The following is a 26,598-nucleotide window of genomic DNA, read 5'->3' as shown; positions in this document are numbered from 1 at the left end:
ATTTGATATTTTATACATAACTACCGCTGCTCCAGGCCTTTTGTTGTTGATTGTTTGAAAAACACATGGGATATTATAATTATTGGATTTGTGAAGCTGAAAATATTTATAAAAACAAAAATTGCCTAAGGATTATTGCCATTCAAAAACAAGCGTTGTTAATTTTAGAGATGATCAGAAATTTACCTTTTGAATGAACATCGTTACTAATCTTGAAAATTATGAAATCTGTCAAAAATTGAAACAAAAGAAATACACATTCAAATACAGAATTATTAATTAATAAAATAAATTTGGTACCTACTTTATTAAAATTATTATCTGAATCGTTCCCACAATTAGTTCCAATTTTACAAATCAAATCCCAGTTCTAGAGTCACAGGCACAGAGACAGATACACACCACCAAAATCAGTATTTTTAACTATGTTAAGATTGATGGAAATTACAAAAATGTCTCTACAGCAGTTGTAGCAAAGAAACTTGTAACCAAAATAAATAAATTCTCCCGAAATATTTTAAATGTACAAGGAATGTTCGTTATTATCTACGCGTTCATAGATGGCGTTCATTTAATTATTTTATTAAAATACACTTTTAGCAAGTAAGGCTTTAAAATACTAAGACAAATTATTTGTTTGCGACCGGTTTTGTATCCAGCTTTTTATTTGAGATTTAATTTTTATAATATTGTTGTGAGTTTTGAATGAGAGTGGGATTTTGTTGTAGAATTTAGTACCAAGCTCAAACCCAAATGTTGTATTTGTTGGATATGTTTTTGTTCAAATGTTGTATTTGTAGTTGCTTATTGGATATGTTTTTGCTCAAATGTTGTATTTGTAGTTGCTTGTTGGACATGTTTTTGCTCAAATGTTGTATTTGTAGTTGCTTGTTGGATATGTTTTTGCTCAAATGTTGTATTTGTAGTTGCTTGTTGGATATGTTTTTGACCCTGAGATTTAGTGTTTCTAATATATGTGATAGTTGTTATTTCTAGTGTTTTGTATTTATGAATGTAGAGGATATTGTTTTAGAATGGGGAAAGGCATACAAATACAATATTGGATTGAATCACCGATACAATACTGTATTTTTATACCTTTCTTCATAGAACTGAGAACTATTTATTCATATTCATAATACTATTCGTCTTAACCCTTCAGTACTTTCATCACATTTGTTCAGTTTGCAATTTTTTTCTGTGTATTTCAAATGCGCTATATACATCTTATTTTTTAATTTTCCACAAAATAAAAAAGTTATAGAAATTAGATAAAATTATCTTTCCAGTGTATGCATTTAAAATATAAATCACTATTTATAAATAATAAAATTTTAATATCAAAGTGAAAAATGTTGTCAAAAACGATAACCACATTTTTACTTAATTTTTTACTCCAATCATAGAAAAATTGAGAAACTCGATATTTCGAAAACACATTCGTTTTGTATGGAGAATTTGTAAGAAAACTGTACCTTCACTTTTATCTCGTTCATGTAATAAAAAATAAGTAATAATTTTTAAAGTTAAACCGATTGTTACGATAGCGGCGCGAAATAAGAATTATTCATTTTTGCTATTTAGGATTTTATTAATGGATTCCAGTATAAATATTTGAGGCAAACTGGAAAGAATTTTTAACGACAAAAAAATTATGTTTTTCCGCATGACAGAAAAAAATAATTTTATAAAATATGTACGCCCGGTCATATATGACCCTCAAACGCTGGAGGGGTTAATATTGTAAGGCATAACTTGAAAAGTTTATTTTAATAAAATAATTAGATTAACGCCATCTATGGACGCGCAGCTTAGAACGAAAGTTACGTTTAACCTTAACTGTGGTGTTGGTTTCATAGATCAGTCGGCAAGATCAAATGTCAGAAATACCAGGGTAACAAAACAACAGAAGGGTGGAGGGAACGTACCTTGGTGAGAGAGATTGGGCTGATCCAGCAGCCACATAGCTCCGAGGGTCCCCTCTTGCTGCAGCAGGTTCGCGCGGGCCAGGACCGAGCTGACCTCGAGGGTATCTGGAAGAAGAAGAAATAAAATTATTAAAGATATTTAAAAAAAAATAAGCCTTGAATAGGTACCTAGTTAAATGTGTAACCAGACAACTCAACACAATGACAATTCAACACACCTTCAAAAAGCGATGAAACAAAAACTAAATTAAATAGGTTTCGTAAGTTAAGTTTATAGCTTAGTGTTTTCGTCACTTCTAATGACTTTATATCAATGTGTTGAGTTATCATGGAACCAGATATTATCTCCAAAAATAACTTTTTTTTAAACTTATAAGAAATATGTTATTAAGCGGTATAAATTGATAAACTTAATAGTTTGTTTGCGCCTGCACACACGGAATGTGAATACGAATAAGTAGTTTTGTCCATATAAAAACTCAATTCAATATTGGATTGTATCACCGTATTTAAAATTGAAAAATTATTGTGAAATAACACAAATTGATCAAATAAAATTTACTTGTGTATCACCGTATTTAAAATTGAAAAATTATTGTGAAATAACACAAATTGATCAAATAAAATTTACTTGTGCACACCTGGATTTGAAATGGCGATCTCCCAATTCGTAGCCGAGGAATGTAACCACCCAACCACGAAGGGTGTCAGGTTGTAGGTCAATAATATGGGCAACACGGGTAGTATCGACTATCGGGTAGTGTCGACTGTCACATCATAATAAATATATTGTCGATTACCAACTTTAAAGGCTGTAAACGTTAACGATATCTACCTATCCCACAACGAAAATGACACTTTGCATATTTACGCTATCCAGTAGACCGAGATTTTATCATTTGCCGTAAAATAATCTACGTCCATAAATAACGCAAAATATTACGAAAAAAAATCCGATGAATTATTTTAATTTCTTACAAAATCTGTCCTAGTTTCAGTCTACATTACGTGAAAGAGATCCCTGAAAGATAATATTATACTCTAGAAACTAGAACGTCTCCTCCAAGTGAAATGTTCGCCATTTCTAGCATCCGGTACAAATCCGGCACAGCCCCATTCAACGCTGAAGACATGCAATATTCAATGCTCGAGAACTCAAAAGAGATGATGTTCCGACGCGAAAGCTGCATTCAAGTCAAAAGAGACCATGGTGTTCCGGCGCGAAAGCCGCATTCAAATATGGAAGGCGCAATGTTCCGGTTCAAAACCCAGTATTCAAATGTGGAACGTTGAAGTTTGAGCACAGAGTCCAGTATTCAAATGTAAAGGGACGTAGCTCAGGCTCGAAAGCAATCTCGATTCAAATATGGGAGACTTAACTCGTGATGGTGTGTATATAACATGATACTAAAAGCTGAAAGCCGCAAGAATTACTTCCCGCTCGGAGCTGACAAGTGCAAAGAAAAATAACGGAGTGGGATAATAATACCCACTCGAGCGATTTTTGGCATATTATAACCAATTTTGCAAAAACGTTTTGAGCGATCGTTTACCATAGTATGCCAAATTTATAGAACCTAAAAATTTGGAATAAACGTTGAAATCTAGGTGGATTCATTGGCTTTAAACCACAGTAAGCAGTTTATATGTTTCCATATTAATATTTTGAGGAATGGTTTTAATTATATAATATGATAAATGTACCAATCGCCCAAGTGGATACAGAGCATTTCTAAAGTGCCTATCGATTTCGCAAAATAATTGTAAAAAATACATAATATTGTGATTAGTGATTAATAGGGTTATTATGCCGTGTTGCGCTTCCCCCTTCTTTAACCGGCGTTTCAACGTGTAGCCAACCAACGCCAATGTTTGATATACCGTCCCTAAGAGGATAAACGCGCTCAACACGGTATGGCTTTTACATGCATAAACACACTCTTCACCACAATCTACACATCTGCCCCGACGATGGACACTGTAACGCTGCCCAAAACGTTGTCTAAAGACGGAGGAAGCGCAACACGGCTTAATAAACCAAAAAATGGTCACGTTAATACTTTTAGCCGTGAAAATCTCAAATCATTACCAAAATACTACCCATTTATTCGAATGAATTGGATTATATGAAGTCTAGAGATTGAAAGTTAAAACATAACAATGTGAATACCATTATGCCAGTATGCCAGTACATATTTTTTAGCATTTTAGGATAATATAGTAAATTTACAAACACCCTACTCATGAGTAACCTATAGCCGAGCCGCGGCGTGACAAAAAATATATCTACTTGCACTGCTAAGCCAGCTATTTTGTCCCCAGAGATTAAAATGTACAGCTTACATACATAGGCTTATTAAAATCATGCGAGAACGTAGTTAGTAAAATCGACAAAAGAAAATTATTTTACCCCAAAATATTAGACCTAGTTTAGGAAAGCACAGCAGGCAATTTTCGGGCGTTGCTTATCTTTTGGCGGATAGGTAAGTACTGACACCAACGGGGCTTTTTTCGTTTGGTGTATTCAAATATGTCGTGTTTTTCCGACATTTAGATGCGGTATCACTTCACATTAACATTAGGAAAACAAGGGAAATTACGAAATAGAATAATTAATTATTCATGCAAATATCAGACATCTATCCCGCCAGTAATAATTCTTCCCGATAGAAATATGCTAGCGGGCATAACGATATCGGCATGTTGCAATACTGCAAATTGTAATATACGGTTTTTTTTAATCGATATCGGCAACCATGCGGACAATAACCGGCATTGATAAATGTCAGTAATTTTGCAGTGAATTCGTGGAAGCTTTTATTATCAATTCGGACATAATATTATACCGGCACGTTTTACTACTGCAGATTGTGGCAGGCAGTATCTGATTTTTTCCCTATCGGCAACCATATCTGGAAATTATTTTAGTACAGGCACTGAAAAATGTGCAGTAAAGGTTTGTCTACAAGCAGCGACTTGCATGTGCAGTCAGTTTGTGTAAAATTTTGCGCAAAAAACACGGTTCATTGTGCGGCGTCCATACGACAGCGACTGGCATGCGCAAACAATTTGTGTAAAAGTCCCAATCATTTGAAGTGTATTTAACCCATTTGCGCGAAGTAATACTAAATCATATGTTTTTGGTTTGTAAATTTGATTGCTTAGAAATATTTTCGATGTTATAATTAAATACTGCAAATAGAAAAAATCACGCCTTTGAAATAATCGGTTGTTTTTTTTTTCTTTAAGTCTTTTTATAGGCCCAGAAAAAAATAAAGTATCAGGCCTCTAAAAACTGCTTTAAAGTTCACAATCTCTTACTTACGAACCCCTTTTCTGTTATGGTTTTAGGAGTGTTATTGTTAGCGGCCCGATTCTAAATGTTACCCGATAAGTTGCATGGCCTTGATGTACAATTTGTACAATACAGATCATATGTAGTTTGCGCAAAATAACATTTGTGCAAGCGTAGAGTTTGAGCAAGTAAGATTAAGCGTGTAGACCAAGGCTGCCCAACCTTTTTAACAGTTGGGCGAAATTTGAATCACTGGCGGGCCACTATTATATCAAAAACCGGTGTATTTTTGTTTAAAAAGTAAGTTCAACAGGTTAGATTTTTTCGTCGCTGATTCTCGTTCTGAGTAGCCTAAATAGCGATAAATCGCCTTCGTTGGCAACACTGGTGTGACCGCGCGCAAGCTGCATTGTTTGTTTTACCGCGGGCCCGCGACACTTTTTCAAATTGGCGGGTTTTTTGAAAATGGTTCACGCGGGCCACTTATAATTCGTTCGCGGGCCACATTGTGGCCCGCGGGCCTGGGGTTGGGCAGCCTTGGTGTAGACGAACCTTAAGTTTAGTTTTTTCCTCTATCAGCAACTACTTCTGGATATTATAATACCGATACTAAAAATACAGTAAAATTGCAGTATTTTATAACTTGAATTTGAAGCTTTTATCGTGAATGAGTAGGAGTAATCAGCGGCAAGTTAGTTTATGCATTATGCGCTCGGTAGGGCAACAGAGGAAGTGAAGTATGAATGACGTAAATGTGCAGTGGGAAGTAGAACAGTGGTAAAATAGGAGTGGGAAGGGCAGGAATGTTCAAATTAATACTTCCTGCTTCAAAATCACCAACACTTTATCGCTGCACGTATGTGTATGAGTGTGTTCCTAACAGTGTGTTAATCATGGTTCCACGGTGTGCACTGTGTACAACTGCAGTGTGGACAGTATAATGATATTGTCGAACACAATCAAAGGTTTGACAAACTCGGTCAATAAAAAAATGATTAACACCACCGCGCACCGTGAGGAGAACGGAAAAGCTGATAATAAAGTGTTTGTGTTACGAGTATCTAACTAACTAATTAACCATCACGCCGTTTCCGCAGGGGTAGGCAGAGGGGACAGACCGCCAAACAACTCGTTATTGGCACACACTCCTTTTTCACTCCTCATTCCTGCCATTCACATTCATACATTGTCTCGTACAAACTCTTCTGTTATTCCGACTCTTGACATGGCCCGACTCCAGTATCTGGTTCACTTGATCATTCATTCTTTCTTCGTTCATTCGCTCAACATGCCCAAACCATCTAAGGGTCCCAATCTTTATCTTACCACATTTCTCACACGATCATACATGGTTTTACCTCAATACGCCTCAGGGATTTCATTTCTCACGTTTTTGCACAGAGTAAAGGTTTTTTTTTTTAAGAATTTGGGGCTCCAGGCCAGATTTGGCTGTCAAATTCAACAGTGGGGCTCACTTGCGTTTTATGCAGGGTCAGCATTTGTATACTATAATAATTATAAATCTGAATATGCCGGAATCGTATTATTAATACTAGCGTTATGTACAACATATATAGGAAATAACACAGTTTCGTAAGATACGGATGCTGCAACCGACGTTTACCCAACGACCATTGTCTTCCGTTTTCACCCGTTTAAAAAATCGTTACAAAGTCGGCAGCCGTTAGACCGAAACTCCGCCAAGGCAAAAGGAAGTACCGAGTGTCTACTTCCGATTTGAGAATTAATGAGCCCCCTGTATCCTACATCCTACGGGGGATGGTCCGTGCTACCTGAAGAGAACTGCAGGTGATAGGGTCGTTTAAAGTTTAACGCAAAGCCGAGAAGGTGGAACTTTTTCGGTGTGGTCCAATTGTAAAATGCAAACATGGTTTTTAAATAGATCTATTTGAATTTCTATCGATCTATTTTATCAATATTAAATTTGCTGAAAGAACACAACAAATGCGGACAACTAGAATTAGCTCTACATTGAACTTTGTGGCGGTACATACTAAAATTTCTTTTGGTCAAAGAAATTATTTATATCAGAACCACTTATGTTTAATATTCTTTCAAATCATATTAAGTCTACCAATTCCTTAGTTAAATTTAAAAAGTTAATTAAGATTTTTGTATTTATTTAACGCCCAGAGGGCTTTTACTTGTAGGTGGTGCAATTTTAATGACAGACAGTTATGAAACATGAGAAAGAAATAATAAAAATAAAATTACATTAAAAAATAATATATGCAAGAAAAAATTAAAAATGACAAGAACATAAATTAAAAAATACAGCGATTTGACTGTTTTACAAAAATATAACTTCCATTTAGGAATAGTGTTGAAATAAGTCTTTTACGCAATCCACAAAATTCGCAAAGTTAATATTAAATATATCGACATCACCTAAGTATTGGTTTCCCATAGTGTGAAACCGTTGTATTGGTTAGTTCGCAATGTAATTGCGCTTATGTGTGTTGCAGTGGAATAGTGTATTTTGTCGTGTTGTTTTTGTAAATTTATTCGTAAGTTTATGAGTTGCAGAAGTTCGCAACAGTCGAATTTAGAGTTTAGAATCTTGAATAAAAAAGTCGTTTATTTTACGCCTGTCTTCCAATGTGTGACAGACTTAATATTTTTTCATCCTTGTCCTTTCTTAAATAATAAGATTTTATGTAAGTCCTATTTTCTAAAAACTGAATGTCACCCTATCTGTCTTTATTATCTACTTTGCTTCTTCTTTTGAATAATGATTAATGATTAGTTATGGTTGAAATATTATTACAATATACTGTCAAATTACCCATTTTTATAGTAACCTTATTTTTTCTTTTTGTATTATATTTTTTCTTTAATTTTGAAATATTTTGTGTTTGTATGTAGAATTACTTTATGTTTGTGATTACTCTTATGTTTGCTTCACTCAAATGTAAATTGTTAACCTCAATACAGTATTAGTCCTAGTGAGGTTGATTTTTATGTGAAAAAAAGTTTTTTATGTATAATTTAGATGCAATAAATAAATTTCACTTTTGTGTTCGGTAAAGAATGAATGCAAATCTTGGAAGCGGAAATTAACCTCTTCCCGACAGCCGATCGGGCTGAAACTCGACAGATAGACTCGTTGTCGATAACAATACATTCTATCAATCAATGTCAATGGTGGCAATCACGCACACACACGGGGACACACACGCATTTCTCTGAAATCGGATGATATTACAGCAGTTTAATATACGAAATAAATGTCGAGGCTGGTAAATTGGCGAGTTTGGTAATGTTGTCGACTCCAGCTCATGGGTAGGAAGGTTTAATCCTCGATTTTCTAATTAAATTTATTGGAATAATTTTGAAGGTTATTCACCTATTATTTAAATATGAAACAGAACAAAACAAATAAAATAAATATAAAAGGTAACGGTCTGACTGCGGGCAACTGGGCATCGAACCCAGGATCTCTGTCTTTTTTATTGATATCATATTTCAATTTAAGAATAACCAATATAATAATAAAAATGAACGCACAAGAGGCTCCATTTGCTAACGGAGAGAGGTCGGGACTCTTGTGGGAACGCACTGAAAAATATTATGCATATATTTTTTAATTCATTTTATTTTCGCAGCTGGCAGTCGCGGGTTCAAATCCCGGCGTGCGCAAGTAAATTTTATTTGATTGCAAATTATAGTGGAAAATACTGTCAGTATCGTTCTGGTGTAAGACCACCATTCAGAATTGAAAAATTGCTTGAAATGGCTCTGGTCATGTTTGGTGAACAAATCTGAATAGTCAGGTACTTCCACACCTTCCTCTTCCCCATCTCCTTCCCTTCACCAGTACCTTCAGCCTCACAACATACATACCTCAATTGGGAATACCACAGTCTCACTGACTCCAGACGTTTGGGAGTTGAGACTATTGTGTGGTTTCAAATAAAAATACATGTTTAAAATAATAATATTCATTAAACGTGAAATTACCGTAATAAATCTTAGAAATAAAGATCCAATGAAGCATTAACTACAGAAGAATCCATATTACGAAAAAAACCAAATAATAATACCCATTATCAGCGCCCTTGAATCGCCTCGTGGCATTTCGCAAAAATAGTGCTATAAAATTAAAATAAAGTCTACCACATCAAGCGCCATAGCCGACAGACAATCTAACCACATGGCCCGTCAGATTGAATTTAAAAAGAGATTCGAATTTTAATAAAAGAACAGCGAATCCCGCCGCACAAGGATGTTTGCTTCCGGTTCGGCGGGCGGAAATAGACGACTTCAGGATGTCGGTAGAGTAGGTGGCCACCACAGACATAGGAATTAATAGACGAGAAGATAAAGGCGAGGGGTAAAATCAACTGTTGAAGAACGAAGGGAGTGAAGATGACTGTGATTCGTCAATAAATCAATCTGACAGTAAATAGGCATCTCGCATTATAATATCACCATTTACTTCTTAAAAGTAAAATCTGCTTTGAATGAATAGACATTTTTACATGGGAGCGCAAATTACTCGCCACGTTATGAACAAATTTGCGAAGTCCAAATTCGGCAAAGTAAATTTCTTCTGTTTGCAGCGTCGTAGTTAGTTTCAGAGTATTTAGTTAAGACCCTTTTACGAATGTTCATAATTTACTTACCCCAGTAAACAGCGACAAGCACACTTGACAACGGCTATATTATTACTCTAAGCAACGGCCACATTCGAACAATGATCTAGGGTTGTCACAACCGCTTTTTTTCCTATTAATAATAAAATAATGTAATTATCACTTTTAATTAAAATTAATTTACGCGAATTATTTCAAACATTATTTCATCACAATAATACGTAGCATTTACATTATTATTTGCTCCTTGTTTTTGTAGATACTCTCAGTATCGCCCCAACTACTTGAAATGGCTTTAGGCGTGTTCAGTGACCAGATTTACATAGCTAGGTACTTCTCACCACCACATAGCCAGGTGTGGGGTATTATTTGGGAGTATTTTGTCGATGAAGGTGCTTTTTATTTATTTTTTGGGTATAATATTTGCATAAACATTTTTTTAGGTACATTTAAGCATCATAATATGTCTGCAAGAAATTAGTAAGACAGTATTATATACACCGACATAATAACAGTATTCTAAGACTATGCATAATATTATTAAAAAATATACGAGTTATACATATAAATTATGTATATATAAATATATACGGACAATGGAAGAAATCAAAAGAAAAAGACAAAAGGGTTAATAATTAAAGTATATTTGTGAGAACAGCATCCAATAAACAACTTACAGGGGTTTAAATAATGTACAAAAATAAAAGCACAGTTTAAGAGAAAACAACATGTACAATAGTTATATTATCGATGCTAGATAAATAATAACAGCTGAATAAAAATATATTTTAAAGATGAACCAACATAGAAAGAAGGTATTAATCTGTTGACTGTGATGACGCCCGTGTCCGTGAGAAAAATTACAAATCATAGATATGAAGGTCTCCGTAGTCGAGGGGTAACGCTCTCAACTAGCAAGCGGGAAGTTTCGGGTTCGAAACCCAGCGTGCAAATAAAATTTTTATTTGATTAATTTGAATTATTTCACGATTTACTAATTTAAAATAATTTAAAGGATGTTTGCGGCACGTTCTAAAGTGGAAGATAATATATTCCAACGCCGTCAAAGAAGCTGCGTTTATCAAATAAAAAATATTTCCTAAAGAAATATTTAGCGCAAGCGATTCTGGCCGTATTATTCATACAGTTCCTTTGTAAACACGGGTTAAAATTGATTTAAAAAAAATCTTCGATTTTAGTTTGGAGGACTCCGGAGTCCCTCCCACAGTTGATAGGTTAATAATTGAATATGATCGAAAACAACGTAATACCATAGACATATGAATATTAGTAGACCTGCCCTAAGTGATTAAAAGCGTATTATCCCCACTCCCCATACCGGTTCCATTGGAGCCGGCTGGGCTCGCGTATGGCCTCAAGTGAAATTTGAAAACGTGACGTCATCATTCTTGTGCGAACTATGGTCGAGGCATCATCGGTTCATTTTACGAAATAACACGGCAAAATGTTGACTTGTGATATGAAAACTTGTAAAAATAGATGTGAAAAAGAGAATAAACCCAATTGTCGTATTACATTCCATAAGTAAGCATTATTTTACTTTATTTTAAGCTTATTCACACCGTATTATATGGATCAGTTTTAGAAACACATACTATCACATCACAATGTAGCGATTCTCAAGTGTGCTCATCGTTGTTTACTGGGGTAAGTAAATTATGAAACATTTGTAAAAGTCTCTTAACTAAATACTCTGAAACTAACTACGACTCTGCAAACAGAAGAAATTTACTTTGCCAAATTTGGACTTCGCAAATTAGTTCATAACGTGGCGAGTAAAAAAAAAAAATATATATATAATAATAATAATAATAATAATAATGATTTATTGTCTTATATATATATACATATTTTATCAAAGCGCAAAAGGCGAAGGCACATCCCTGATTCTTGTGGACACGGCTTTGTTGTTCGCGTCCATCGCGTGATAGTATATGTTTCTAAAACTGATCTATATTATACGATGTGATAAGCTTAAAACAAATTAAAATAATGCTTACCTATGGAATGTAATACGAAAATTGGGTTTATTCTCTTTTTCACTTCTATTTTTACAAGTTTTCATAGCGCAACCGACCATTTTGCCGCGTTATTTCGTAAAACGAACTCGACCGTAGCTCGACGCTAGTTCGAACAAGAATGATGACGTCACATTCTTTTGATTCATGGGAAGCCATACGCGAGCCCAGCCGGCTCAATGGAACCGGTATGGGGAGTGGGGATAATACGCTTTTAATCACTTAGGGCAGGTCTACTAATATTCATATGTCTATGGTGGCCACCTACTCGACTGGGTGGCCGCCCATCCCACTGCTGCCTGCATAAATGATTGCACTTATAGATTATCAAATCAAGTAGTCAGTCGGGTAGGCACTGACTTTTCTATTCATCGGCAAGAAATCATTTTAGAAACGAAATACACGGAAAATAATGACTATTGCTAATTTATTAAGAGGAAGCTACAAGCCAAAAAACGTGTATATTCTTGGTATACCTTATATTGTAGGTAATAGGCATTAAAATCGCTTTACAAACGGAGTCTAGAAACGTTCGATTTCAAGCAAATAACTGTTTTTTTTATTTATTTTGTAAATAATTTTATAAGAAAGCAAAAACGTTAATAATAATAATTTATTGGATGACTTGTATAGCGCCGTTTTTGTGCAAAATCACCTCAAGGGCGCTGTACAAACTTATAATACATCTCTACAGTGATCTATGTTATTACTTAACTATTTATGGAGATAATATACAGTACAATACTTACCTGGTAGGTCACTTGAGATTAACACGTAATTAACATTATATAATTGTTTATTAGCGAAATTTAGATACAGGATTTAGGACATAATTGGAAAATTGAATATAACTGGGCTTTCTCTTAGGAATGGTATATTTAATTTAAGGATACGACCTAATCAAGTGAAACTGTCACAGATAATCTTAGCTATAATACTGTATTTTTAAAAAGATATTTTCTTTATGCGTTCATACATTTCTATTGAAAAAAAATTTTTTTTAGTAGTTTGCATTAATATTTATTAATGAGTATTTTTTTATTTATTTGTATTCTACTCAAGCGATACGATAGGAAAACTTTCAATTTATATAAAGCATATTTTTTGGTATTCATAATGTACCCCAATTCGTTATAAAGATTAATCAAAATAGTGATTTGGCATTAAGCTTCGCCTTAATTTACGTAAGAGCTCAAACTGCCCGGAGCTAGTGGGATAATGCCATCCCCAATTTATTCTAGGAAACGTCGACGAATAGTACTTCAATCGAATTATTTTAATTATTATTTATCGTCATTAAAATGGACCTCTTCCGTACCAGAGCGATTAATTCGAAACATCAATCGATTATTAATATGTTTCGGAAGCGGATATATTATATGGAGTATGCCCAACACTAGCGAGTACCTACTCCAGGGGTATTCAAGGCGATCAAGGTCATTGTCAATGCTAATAAGCAGACAGGTTAGGCATTGGATAGGCACGTGTTATTTATCATACAAATAAAAGAAATATTGTAATAGACGGTATGAATCATCTATATTAAATTATATATTCAACAACGTGGACAAATGTACGGCTGATAGCTCAGTTGTAACACCTCCTTCTTTCTCATAAACGATGCATGTAACAAAAGGAGAGGTTCTGAAAGAGGAACGGAGCTCTCAGCAGCAGGATCAGATTACATACATTATACATTTGTTTATTTTAGAGAGGACCAGTTAAACCGTGATATCTTGGGAATCTTCACACTGTTGGAAAGTTGGAATAAATCTAGTAAAAAAAAATTAGAGCAAAAATAAAACGAAAACTTCTTAGGAAGACATGGGATTTTTTAATGGTTTATTAATCTTGATGATACAAATAACAGAACTAAAGTTTTTTACACATATATAAAACAACGCTCGTTTAAAAACGCGGAGAAATAAAACAAAAACAAAAAGGGTATGATGATGAAGTGAATCAAATATTTGATTTAAGCCAGTGATACGACGGCATTCCCAATCGGGGTATGTTGTAAGGTTGAAGGTAGTGGGGAGGGGAGGGAGATGGGGGGAGGAAGTTTGGGAAGTACCTGGATATTCAGATCTGGTCACAAAACACGGCAAAAGCCATTTCAAGCAACGTTTCAATTCTGAATGGTGGTCCTAAACCAGGGCGATACTGAGAGTATCTTCCACTCTGCAACGTGCCGCAAATATACTACATATTATTTTTAATTAGTAATTTGCGAAACCGCACCAATTAATCAAATATAATTGAATTGCGAACGCCGGGAGTTGAACCCGCGACCTCCAGCTTGCTTGTCGAGAGTCTTCACCTTCGACCACGGAGGCCGTCAGTCGAAAAGAGTCGATTAAGGAATAATAGAAGATTAAGGACGGATTATTTCACGGAATTTGAACAATTCATCAAATTTCATAAATGATTTGCAAGTTCTGTGAATATTCTATTCAAGTTCTATTATTATATCATTATTGGCCCGTTGCTTCACAAAACTGAAATCACAACAGGACTTGAATAGAACCTTCACAAAACTTGAAGATCAACTTTGAAATTTGACGAATTTTTCAAATTCTCTGAAACAACCCGTCATAAGTGTAAATGCGGATGAAACAAGGACTGTATGCGAAGATAGTGTTGTGCTGCGCACTCGATTATCTACGCAAATCCTCTGAAAGCATATTTTTGGACGTTAAATAATATTGTTTAATTTTTCGATTAGAGGATTAGGCAAACCTTTCCCAATCTGCCATTGACTGGAGTTGTTTTGAACCTTGACTTATTTAAGCATTTCTAACGATACTGGCCTTCGGAGCTAGTTAGCCGTTAGATTGGCCGCACTCCAGAATTATAAATGGGTTAAAAATCGATTGCAGAAAGACGAACTAAAGAGCTGCCCGTTCCTGAATTCAGGAGCACTATAATGGACATAAAGCCTTTCGCACGACAACTAATAAATATTAATTTGCGAATTAATCAATAATTAATTCATTAAATTAGTACAAAAGCTGAATTGAGTTTTTGTAAATATCACAAACAATCATGCAACAAGTGCTGAATAGAATTATAACAATCTAACCAACTCTTTATCTATATCAAAATGAAAGTTGTCGTGCGATGTGCATTACACAGGGTTTTCCAATAAGAGGTGTTATTTTGAATAGCCCGCTATTTCGGTAGATGTTACTTTTGAAGCTGTCATGTTTTGACATTTGACAAGTAGAAACTACGCCATTAATAAAAAAATGGAACGATACCCGCTTCAACAACGCATTGAAATTATTAAAATTCACTTGAGTGATTCAAATGCAAATCATCTTGAGTGATGAGGCCCATTTCCATCTCGGTGGCTTCGTCAAAAAGCAAAATTGTCGCATCTGGGGCTCGGAAAACCCAAGAGTTATTGTTGAAAAGCCTCTCTATCCTCAACGTGTGACTGTTTGGTGCGGTTTATGGTTCGGCGGAGTCATTGGACCTTACTTTTTCGAAAATGAGGCTGGAGCAACAGTTACGGTGAATGGATTGCGCTATCGAGAGATGATTAATGATTTTTTATGGCCGGAATTGGATGGTATTGATCTGGACAACGTTTACTTTCAACAAGACGGTGCTACGTGCCACACAAGCAACGAAACCATTGATCTTTTACGATTGAATATCAAAATAACACCTCTTATTGGAAAACCGTGTACATATAAATACATAAAAACAAAAACAAATCTTCTTTCAGTCCAAAATGTACAATATTCTTTGGTAAAATTATAATTAAACAAAACTAAATACGAACAAAGACATGACGTACCAAAGTCATTACTACACCATTCTGTAAATTTATTATCTGTTCGTGCTATATTGTGGCTTAAAATTGCGAGTCAGCATACATCTCAATCTGAACATAATAAAATGGTGACACATGTTCATAATACAAGACTGATTGCAAACGATGGACTTGTAGTTCTCAGATACCTGAATAAATACGGTCAAAAAACTCTAGAATACCTCGTTCCAATAATTTATAACATGTTACCAAACTTAATAAAAAGCTGTGAATTGACTCACAGAAGGAAATGGAAATGTTAAAAGAACCTGTTGACAAACTGATATCAATCAGTTTAAAGTCATAGTAAAAAAACTGTATTTTTGAAAGTTAATAAATAAAAAATAAAAAAAATGAAAAAAATAAAAATAAAATAAAAAGAAATATGCATTTTAAAATACACAAACTTATATTTAAAATACACGGACTGGTTTTGAAATGTAATATATACGGGAATTGCGTACAGCTTACGTAGTCATTACCTGCGTCCTGCCTTGAGGCTCAGTAATAAGTAATAAGTGTTCAAAAAGTCTAAGATGGTTTGAAAGGGAGATATGTAAATACGAATGGTAGCACGTTAATATAAAAAAACGACAATTAGTCTAAAATTGTGAAAATATTTGATAAAACACGACTCCTTTAAAATAGAGCAAACATTTTTCGATAAATGCTTATGTTGCATTTAAAGATACACGGCGATTTTTTTCATATCCATAACAAATTAAATAACAGAAAAAAAGGGTTTTTGATAATTTTCGGAGAACACTATAATACCGTTTCGGCTCTTCAAATGCATAATTTGTTACGATGCAATACGTAGTAATGCAAAATCATATGTTTTTTGTTCGCCAGAAATGTTTCAGATGCTTTAATTAAATACTGCGAGTAGAATACATCTTGGCATTTGAAGTCTTTTTATAAGCCCAGAAAAAAATTATGTATAAGGCCTATGAAAACTGATTTAAAATTCAAAATATCCTACTTACGAACCCATTTTCGGTTATGATTTTATTGTACAATGTGGCAAATTTTTATAAAATGATCGAAAATAATTTAATATTTATGCCTGAACATCCACAAAATAAAATAAAAGGCACTTTTTGGCCATGTTTTTTTCTTGCATAAATCAAAACAGGCGGATGGTGTTAAGCGGAATTTAAACCTTATCGCCATCCACGAAAGGGTTTTTATTGATAGCAGCTCAATTTAAAATATTACACGACGTAGTGCATCGCCTTAAATATAACATATATTTTTTTTAGGAACTTAAAATCTTAGTATTCAAGAGAGATTGTTATAAATCGGTAGAAATTCGGAATGCGGGGAAATTAAAATAAAATCTAATCTAATCTAACCTAATTCGAAAATTTGTGTTATTACCAGATTGAAAGTGGTGCACGTGAAGAAAATAAGAGTCTAGATTTTGTTGTTTGTGAGGCAAAGGCCAACTTTTGAATTCCACCGAAATAATGTTTAAATACTTAATAGTAACATACCCACTTAAGCATCAGTTGTTATAATATCTGATGTGTGCGCGCCAATTAGCAAATATCAATAACCGATCACGTTAAATAAACTGATTTGGGTTTCCTCAAGGACTTCCGAGCGGACGCGAATGTCAGCATCGCCCACAGAAATTCTAAACAAAAATAATAATATCAAACGCCAGGAATGCAAGACCCGAAATACCAAACGGCGAGAACACGTGCTCGGCGCATAAAAAACAACGCCTCAATTTTGGGCACTGCGCGACGTACCAATACTTCCTGCACGCATAATATGCGCGTAAAAAAGCGTACCGCTGATAGCCCATTTGCAAACTCTCCACCTTTCTCATAAATGGATACATGTATAAGAAAGAGAGGTTATAACAGAGCTCTCAGCGGCAAGACCGCACATACTACACGATTCGTTTGTGAAGTACAGGGTTTTCCAATAAGAGGTGTTATTTTGTGTTAATCGTAAAAGATCAATGGTTTCGTTGCTTGTGTGAAATGTAGCGCCGTCTTGTTGAAAGTAAACGTTGTCCAGATCAATACCTTCCAATTCCGGCCATAAAAAATCATTAATCATCTCTCGATAGCGCAATCCATTCAGCGTAACTGTTGCTCCAGACTCATTTTAGAAAAAGTAAGGTCCAATGACTCCGCCGGACCATAAACCGCACCAAACAGTCACACGTTGAGGGTAGAGAAGCTTTTCAATGATAAGTCTTGGGTTTTCCGAGCCCCAGATGCGACAATTTTGCTTGTTGACAAAGCCACCGAGGTGGAAATGGGCCTCATCACTCAAGATGATTTGCATTTGATTCACTCAAGTGAATTTTAATAATTTCAATGCGTTGTTGAAGCGTGTATCGTTCCATTTTTATGGCGTAGTTTCTACTTGTCAAATGTCAAAACATTACATGACAGCTTCAAAAGTAACATCTACCAAAATAGCGGGCTATTCAAAATAACAACTCTTATTGGAAAACCCTGTATAAGCCCAAATCCGATAAAATGAAGGGTAGGAATAATATGGCGATGGGAGGTAAGAGATCTTGTAGGCCAACAGGTTTCGCTATGGTAAATGTACTAATATTTTCCATGATTTAATCTACATAAATGATGACCAATTCATGCCAAATGAAAACAACGCCAGAATAAACAGAAAATACAGGCAACAAAATGTACGAACAAGATGCGTTTTTAAATCTTGGAGACCGACCAAAAGACATTACACCATTAGTTAATTTTTTAAAATTGTAATGTCATTGCATTATACATTGTAGATTATTAAGAGAACAATAAAATGGCAAGAATAGGTTCACATATAGATAGCAAGAACTATAGTACAGAAAGGGTGTTGAAAACTTTACGCAATTTGGCTAGGGTCTAAGCCAATTTATATTGTATCGCTAGTTTTTGACACACATTTTTAGATGACATAACGCCAAGAAAATGCTGCTATCAAACTTGATCCTGTTGGCCTGATTCCGAGCCTTCCCTAACCTCAAAATGTTCATGAAAGGAGCGTGGGACGTCTTGTCCGGTGCAGCGGGACGAATCCAAACTGTTATTAACTTCCGGCCCCTTTGCGGCGCGTGCCAACAGCCGGAAGGAAGTAGCGCACACCCGCCCCGGAAGTGACGCCGAGGGGTGCTGTGCTTTGGGGAACAAATATAAATCAGTTATTTAAACTTGAACGAGTGATTGATGCTCTACTTCTGGAAGAAAACCAGTAGTAAACGTATTCCATTTTTGAGCGTCATACGGAGAAAGAATCTCTTCAAATTATTCGTTATACAATTAAAAACGGGATTGCAGGTCCTTAACGAATGAAATGATAGGTTTAGGATAAACTTTTAGTGAAATACGAATGAATTTTCAAAATGTGGGGAAACGTGTTCATAAAAATCCTAACATTATATATTAGCAAGTGCATGAACATATGTTCCGTTATTATTACCAATTTGCTAAGAGATTTATTTATAAACCAGCAACTCATTTTTGACGTTTTCGACAAATTACAAAACGTTATATCTTTATAAAATAATAATTAGAAAAATTAAAATAAAATATCATTATATAGTGATTACAGGCAATATCTCACGAAAGTCGCTCTAAAATCCTAGAAAATAACATAAAACCATAATGATAACACATCAACAAATAACGTACACGAACGACGGTGGTGACATATACAGGTGTCGAGGCTGTGAAAGGGCTTTTGTTCCCGAATTAGCAAAAAATAAAATAAACAGAAGATCTAAATTTCACAATAGATCAAAATGAAAATTTCTTATTGTAGAATTTAAGTAGCACTGAAATACGTTTTTCAACACCTAATTGAAATGTATAATCGTTATTAGTTATTATACATATGCTCGATGAGAAAACATCTGATTTTATCTATTCCGATCATCGACCGATATAAACTACATCAATGATTCCTTAAATTATGTTCACATCTTCAACCCAATTTACAGAATTGAGTTAGTTTGCAATCCATTACGACGAGATTTTGTAGTATTTTTAGAACCCCTTAGGACAGAAAGCCAATTGATAAATTGCCCATTTCATCACGCATACAATAAATAACTCACACACATGTGTCCCTACAGCTACCCAGTCGAAACTTGTCCCGTTCAACCCTTTAACTTTAACAATAAATTCAGAGCTCCTAAGTTAAACGCACATAGCAAATATCCTTCGGTAGTTGACTTGACACGGAACTAAGGGACTATGCCGAGACTAGGAATAATAGGCTTTATACCGGAAAGGAATTATTGTACTAAAACATACAGTAGTTGTACATTGTGTTTCTGCAAGCGGGGAAACTATTATGACAGGAACAATTCTTTGACAATTATACACAAATAATAGTTCCGGAAACGCTTTCGTAATGTGGTTAACTAGCTATTATTGTATCGCTTTGAATTTTTACCAATGTAGGGACAGTTCCGACGATAACATCAGTAAAATGAAGTGTTTTGTACATGTATTATATAACAGGGAATAGGTCGAGATCAAAATTTTTAACTTGGACTGACAAAACTGACAGTTCGCGAATTGAAATTAACATGATTGACAGCAAATTCTGTAAGGCTACCAACGGCCAAAAGGGTTTTTATTTTATTATTTATTAATCTTAAGTTAGCTCACATCTTCGTGTGCGCTAATAGTTTTATAAACATATAAACATGTACATTGTTTGGCAAACATAATCTTTCTTTAAATATTTCAATAAAGTCACAAAAAAGGAACATTAATAATTGAGATAGACATATTTTCTTAATTCATTTTTGAACTTATTAATATTTTCTATCACAGCAATTTCCTTCGGGATTTTGTTATAGAGTTGAACGGCCTGGTACATCAGAGATTTTTGGGTGCTTGTTTTTTTTCTTGTTTGCGTAAGTCATTTTTACATATCGGCCTTGTAACTTTTAACTTTCAAAAACTATCGGCAATTTACTATGGTTTTGGGCAAAGATATTAGAAGAACGTTTTGGGGGATTATTCTAAATATCTATGTAAAGTGAGAATGAATGCATGAACATTATAATTTTATTTTGATGGGTGATTTTGTCCCTTTGTCAGTTAAAATATTGAGAGTGTTCTCATTTCTCGTTATTGATGCATAACATCCCTGGTGAACCTATAAAATATTAGATGAGTTCCGCGCTAGTAAAAATGCTAATGAAATTGAACAATTGAGCAATTTCGTCGACGCTTGCAAGAGAACATTAAAGCATTCTTCTTTGATTTATTACTTTGGCTAATGACAACATTGGTATTTTAATCATGTGTTTATATTGCCAAGCGTTGCTGTGGCTCAATCTGCCTTTGCAGATAGAGAAATAATAACGCGTTTTGCTTTTACGTCCAACAGATGGCGCTACTTATAAAAAAAACGTTTTTACCTGTCACAGGTGACATTTATATAGATAGATAGATTTTGCAATATTAAAGTAATGATTTTTGTCATTTAACGTTGAAAAAGTCATGTTATTATAACTGTGGGCATAAGGTCAAATCAATATTGCGATTGAATAAGGCAAAATATGTTTTTCTGATACGTAACATCGTCATGAGGAAGTCTCATGTCCATTAACATGAAATCTTACTACCTAATAATGGGCTTCGATTTAAGTGTCAGTGATAATTTAAATAATTACCACATTACGACAGCAACTACCTGATATAAAAACAAGTTGTAATAATAATTATTATTGAGACGTGTGTCCGGTTTTGAATGGCGAAGAAATATTCCGAATAAGTTTGACTTCTGAATATTGCATTGCTGATAGATGAACTTTACTGGTCGACTGTCGAATCTAAAGAACATAAACGTTAGACGGCTGTATCGGATTACTAATTAGAGTACTAAAGATCGAATTGAATTGAATACAGATTATGTATGACGTATCCTGTAATTGATAAAGTACTGTAAGAAATCGAATAACAGAAGACGGACAACTTGCAATACAGTTGTTGTTTCGTTGTAATTTTTCTCAGACACTCTCAAGGAGCTCTCAGCGACAAAACCGAAAGATCTTCGACAGTGTTTGAGAAAAACTAAAAAGGCAAAAGGTCATCCTAAAACACGAGAGATCTAACAAAGAAACAAGTATCGATACAACAAATAACTGTTAATGGAAAACAAAGGACAAAGAAGAGAGGAAGATCCCTGGAAAGAATATGACCCATATGGACCATCATCATTTTTTCACCTGCGCGTCGTCGAATTGTACAAAACTTCAGGTTATATCAATGTTTCGCGGTTTCGTAAGTTCTTCATTATTATATTACTAGTTGACGTGACGGCGTTGCTCGACTTTTCTCTACTTTCAATAAATATAATATCCACGTATTATATATATAAACCTTCCGGAAGAAATTCTCTAAATGTAAACCCTATCAAACTCCGTTGGATAGTTTAGAAAAACTAAGCGCACAAACAGACAGACGCGGATAGTGACTTTGTTTTGATATTAGCCCAGACCCTTGAAAAATCACAAAACAAACACATTTCAAATAAAGAATAAAAATAATTTTCTGGTAAAAAATATTTATATAAATACCTACATTATCGTTTGTCTGAATTCCTGAAGCATCATCAGTTCAATTTTGAAAATGACACTAATTTGAAAACCAATCTGAGTTTATCGAACCAGAGTTGGAACCACATACATACTAACAACCGAAATGAGTATTTTGAAGAACACAAGCAACAATTAATTTTTTTAATTCAGAATAACCTGGTTTTTGAAAGTTGTGTTTCTTTTTTAATTGGTTGGTTAGTCTAACTATTGATGATTTAAAATTCTCATCGATAACTGAGTTGCATTGGACTGCAGCAAGTAGGGTGAATATCGCACTGATGGTAGACAATTCTCCATAGGAAATCAATGACAATACAATACAAATAGACACGTTATTGTCTCACAAAATTAACCCAAAACGTGGCAAGTAACAAACACTCTTTATTTTTCCCGTAAATTCTCAATTTAAACGTTGTACATGTATGACAAAGATAGACATTCCAACGAGACGAAATAGATAAAGGACCAGGTAGAATAATAAGTGATTTTTGTATATTTACGAAAGGAAAGAAAATCCACGAGATCTGTTTTCTCAAAACTCTCAATACCACAAAGACATTTTTTTCACAAGGAAAGAGCTCAGAGCGATGTGTTTGTGACAGCTAGTGACTAGGCTTGTCTGACAAACTAACTAATGTGCGACACTAAACGCAGGAAATCTCAAGTACATAAATATGTCCACTAGACCCAGTTCAGTGAAACCATGCCCGTTTTAATTCACCCAAGAAGACGAAGAAATAATCGATAACTCACTCAGTCAAAATTATCGCTGCATTTTTCGCATGAGATCATTTTGTAATTCGGCGTCCAGCCACCGATTCCAGAGGCTGACGATGGGGAGACACATTCATTAGTTCTGCTAAAACTCTCTTCTCATTCGTTTTCTCGGCTACCACGTGACACCATTAACATTTTTGCATCTGAGCGTCTGAGGTCTGCTGGAAGGCCGTCACCGCCGCCAGACGCTGCATCGGAGTTATTTTTACCCGTCTGACGAGGAATTCAATATCCGATACTCGTTAAATGCGTCGATGGCGTAGGTACTATAATATAGCAATATATCACGCAAATCAACAAACACCAACACTCGAAACGCCGACATTAAATATAATGGCGACTGTCGTGAGCCATAAGGACACCAGTGACGTGTTCCTACTTTCCATGAGAGCGAAAATAGAGAAAATAATCAAGAAAATTCGTTAAGTGATTGCCTATGGCTTCCATTGGTATTATATATGGAGTAAACATCAGCGTTCGAAATATGGGCAACGACGTTGAGCCAATTGGCATCATAGAGATAACACGGGCTTCAGTGGGTTACGAGCGCCCGCCGAGCACGGGTCTCTAACGATCACTGCATAATGTCTACATGTATGATGTATGCTAAGATACTGCACATGTTGTTCATATAAGTTCTGGAAAATATATAAAAACTGACGGTATAACATTTCTTCGGTAAATAGGGTTTTACCATAGTCAGTAGTCGTAAAAATTAGCTCGGCTTTAATTAGCTTAAGTGCTCCGGACCGTGAAGCAGTCGCACGGATTCGGGCGACATCGGCAGCCGCCACACCCCCTTCCTACCCGCAAGAAAAAAAATATTTTACACTTACTTTGCAAGAAATGTAGACTCTATTTATATAACTCAATGATGGCTTTCCAATTTCGGGGTGTGTTATGGGGCTGAAGTAAGCGGAGAGGTTTTTTTATTGTTCGTTAAAGTTTCTTCCCGTTAAACCACATTTAAGCAGTTTGTCAACAGGGTGTACAATGTGTACATGTTCAATTACAATGTAAATATGTATACAGGGTGTATCGGCACGTACCCGACAAACTTTTACCAGCTATTCCTTAGCACATATGGAGTAAAAAATGTTATGGGCACTTTGCTGTCCGGTAACATTTTTTTTTAATAAAAAATTTACTATTCATATTTTCACCACATGTCACCAATGTTTTATCCTTTGTCAAAGTTTGAAAACCCATCTGGCAATATTTTGTTCGAGTTTCGTTGAATAATGTACGTACGTACCTACGTTGGCGCGCTTTTACAATCACAACGAAATGGCACGGCACCATTCGTCTAATTTTTAGCTATTATTATTTAGTGTGTACGAAAGAGCGAGGACACTTTTTGTAACTATAAGTGACCAGCTCAGGTATGGGGGCTCCATCGAAGCCAGAGTAAAGCTGACCTCTCAGAAGCTGGGCGTACTGTACAGGGCCCGCAGATACTTTAATAATACACAACTGCTGACCCTGTACAAATCGCAAGTGCGCCCTACTGTCGAATTTGGCAGCCATCTCTGGTCCGGAGCCCCTAAATACCTGAAAAAAACCCTTGACTCTGTGCAAAAACGGGCGGTCCGTTTGATAGATTCCCCAATCTTAACAAACGGACTGCAATCTTTAGAGCACAGGCGTCAGGTAGGTATGCTGTCCTTGTTCTATCGGTATTACAATGGAAGATGCTCTGAGGAACTAGCGTCATTGATCCCTTCGGCACCGGTGCGTAGTCGGGATACACGCCAAACGCGTGCCCAACATTTGTACACGGTTGACATTTGTCACATGAGAACGGGTCGCTTCTACGATTCGTTCTTAAGTTCAACAGCTCGGCTGTGGAACGAACTGCCGGCCTCTGTGTTTCCTCCCTCCTACAACATGGGACTCTTCAAGACCCATGTTCACTCCTTCCTCTCCACAAAAAGACCCTCCACACAGCATCCCCAAAGATGACATAGGCCCTGAGGGAAATTATTTTCCTCAGGGCCTCCTGTGTGGAGTTAATATAAAAAAAATTTAAAAAAACTTTTTGACACACTTGCTAATAACAGCTGTTGAACACGAGAAACAATGCAAATGACAGTGACGGAGTGTGGATTTTTTATTTATTTTTTGTTTTTAATGGAAAAAAAATGTTACCGGACAGCAAAGCGCCCATAACATTTTTTACTCCAAATGTGCTGAGGAATAGCTGGTTAAAGTTTGTCGGGTACTTGCCGATACACCCTGTATATATAATATTATTACTAATTATAAATACACACAATGATGTTGCTACTTATTAAATATTCAGATATTTATTATTGGCACAAAGTCTAAAATAAAACTAAATCTACATGCTAATAAAATAACAACTATTGATTGATTGTAATGATTAGTATAAAGTATTTCTACTTACGAGCCATGTTTTCAGCATATATCTGAATCTATTTGCGAATTTACAATTTTTTATGTTTTTATGGCAACATGTTGAACACTTTGGGCACGGTATATTCTAGGGTTCGCTGTCCGTATTTATTTTTGTATTTTGGAACAAGCATACCTTCATTCTTTGTGAACCTAGTGTTGTGTTCATGTTCCAATTTATTTTTGTACTCAGAGTCAGATATATGCTGAATCAATATACAGGCAAGATATTTAAGTTTCGATACGACAATGAAATGTTACGTCTCTGTGAAAAAATATTTTTTGAAACTAGTAATTTAACCATAGAATTTTGAACTGGTTGTAGGTAATTTAAGTTAGTTTTATAAGAATGTCCCCAAGTGGTTATTCCATAGAGTAGAGTTGATTCTGCGAGTAATAGAAATACGATTTTTAAAATGTTGTGAAGGTGAAGGAAGCTTAGAGATGAAAGGGAACCTATCTGATAAGTCTGATCTGATCATTAAACAAGGCTAAAGTCATTTACAGCAACTTTTCAATCAAAAGGTAAAACATATTTAAAAAATATAATTCTATAATTAGATTGATACAAAAATTGTGTTCAATGTAATGTATTATTGCGCTCCTTAAAAGCAGCAATTTGAGGCTTACGATCGTTTGGCTTGGAACAGTCGGTATGGAAAATGTGCTTACAAATCAAATGATAAAGGAGTGCAGGAAGGATACAGCGGGAGATTCTTGCAATAAATCAGTGCAAACGGGAAGTGTGAGTCAAGGAGTAGAACAATTCAAGACAGACAGGATGTAATGTCACAAGTCGCAATTGTCTGCTTTGACCATAATCATAAATAATTGCTTACTCCACATCAAAAATATATTCTGATTGGTGGCTTTATACCAGGGTGATACTGAGAGTATCTTCCACTCTAGAACATGCAATACCACAAATAAGTCCAATAAAATTTTACACTTTATTTACACCTCATATATTCGCCCGCACCTGGAACACTACACCGACCTGGACTCCTTTATACCAAGCCCATATCGAAAGAATAGAAAGAATTAAAAAAAATTTTAAACACATAAATTATGAACTAAACTTACACTTCTCAAATTATACCGAATCCATTAAATTTCATA

The 26,598-nt window shown here is 35.1% G+C and overlaps 1 protein-coding gene across 6 annotated transcripts in view; it reads right to left on the bottom strand.

Annotated features, from left to right (window-relative positions):
* Positions 1–26,598, bottom strand: part of LOC149422014 (uncharacterized) — a 292,284-nt gene that overhangs the window by 141,921 nt on the left and 123,765 nt on the right. For all 6 annotated transcript variants that reach the window (XM_089634224.1, XM_089634225.1, XM_089634228.1 and 3 more), the window contains one exon: positions 1,929–2,033. In XM_089634224.1, coding sequence (XP_089490350.1) covers positions 1,929–2,033 — 105 coding nt within the window. The remainder of the gene's footprint in view (positions 1–1,928; positions 2,034–26,598) is intronic.

The sequence above is a fragment of the Hesperophylax consimilis genome, chromosome 8 (genome assembly GCF_061612785.1).
Source record: "Hesperophylax consimilis isolate HC1 chromosome 8, BYU_Hcon_1.0, whole genome shotgun sequence".
Classification (NCBI taxonomy): domain Eukaryota; kingdom Metazoa; phylum Arthropoda; class Insecta; order Trichoptera; family Limnephilidae; genus Hesperophylax; species Hesperophylax consimilis.
Note: the sequence above shows the minus strand (reverse complement) of the source record. Positions and strands in the feature narration are given on the sequence as shown.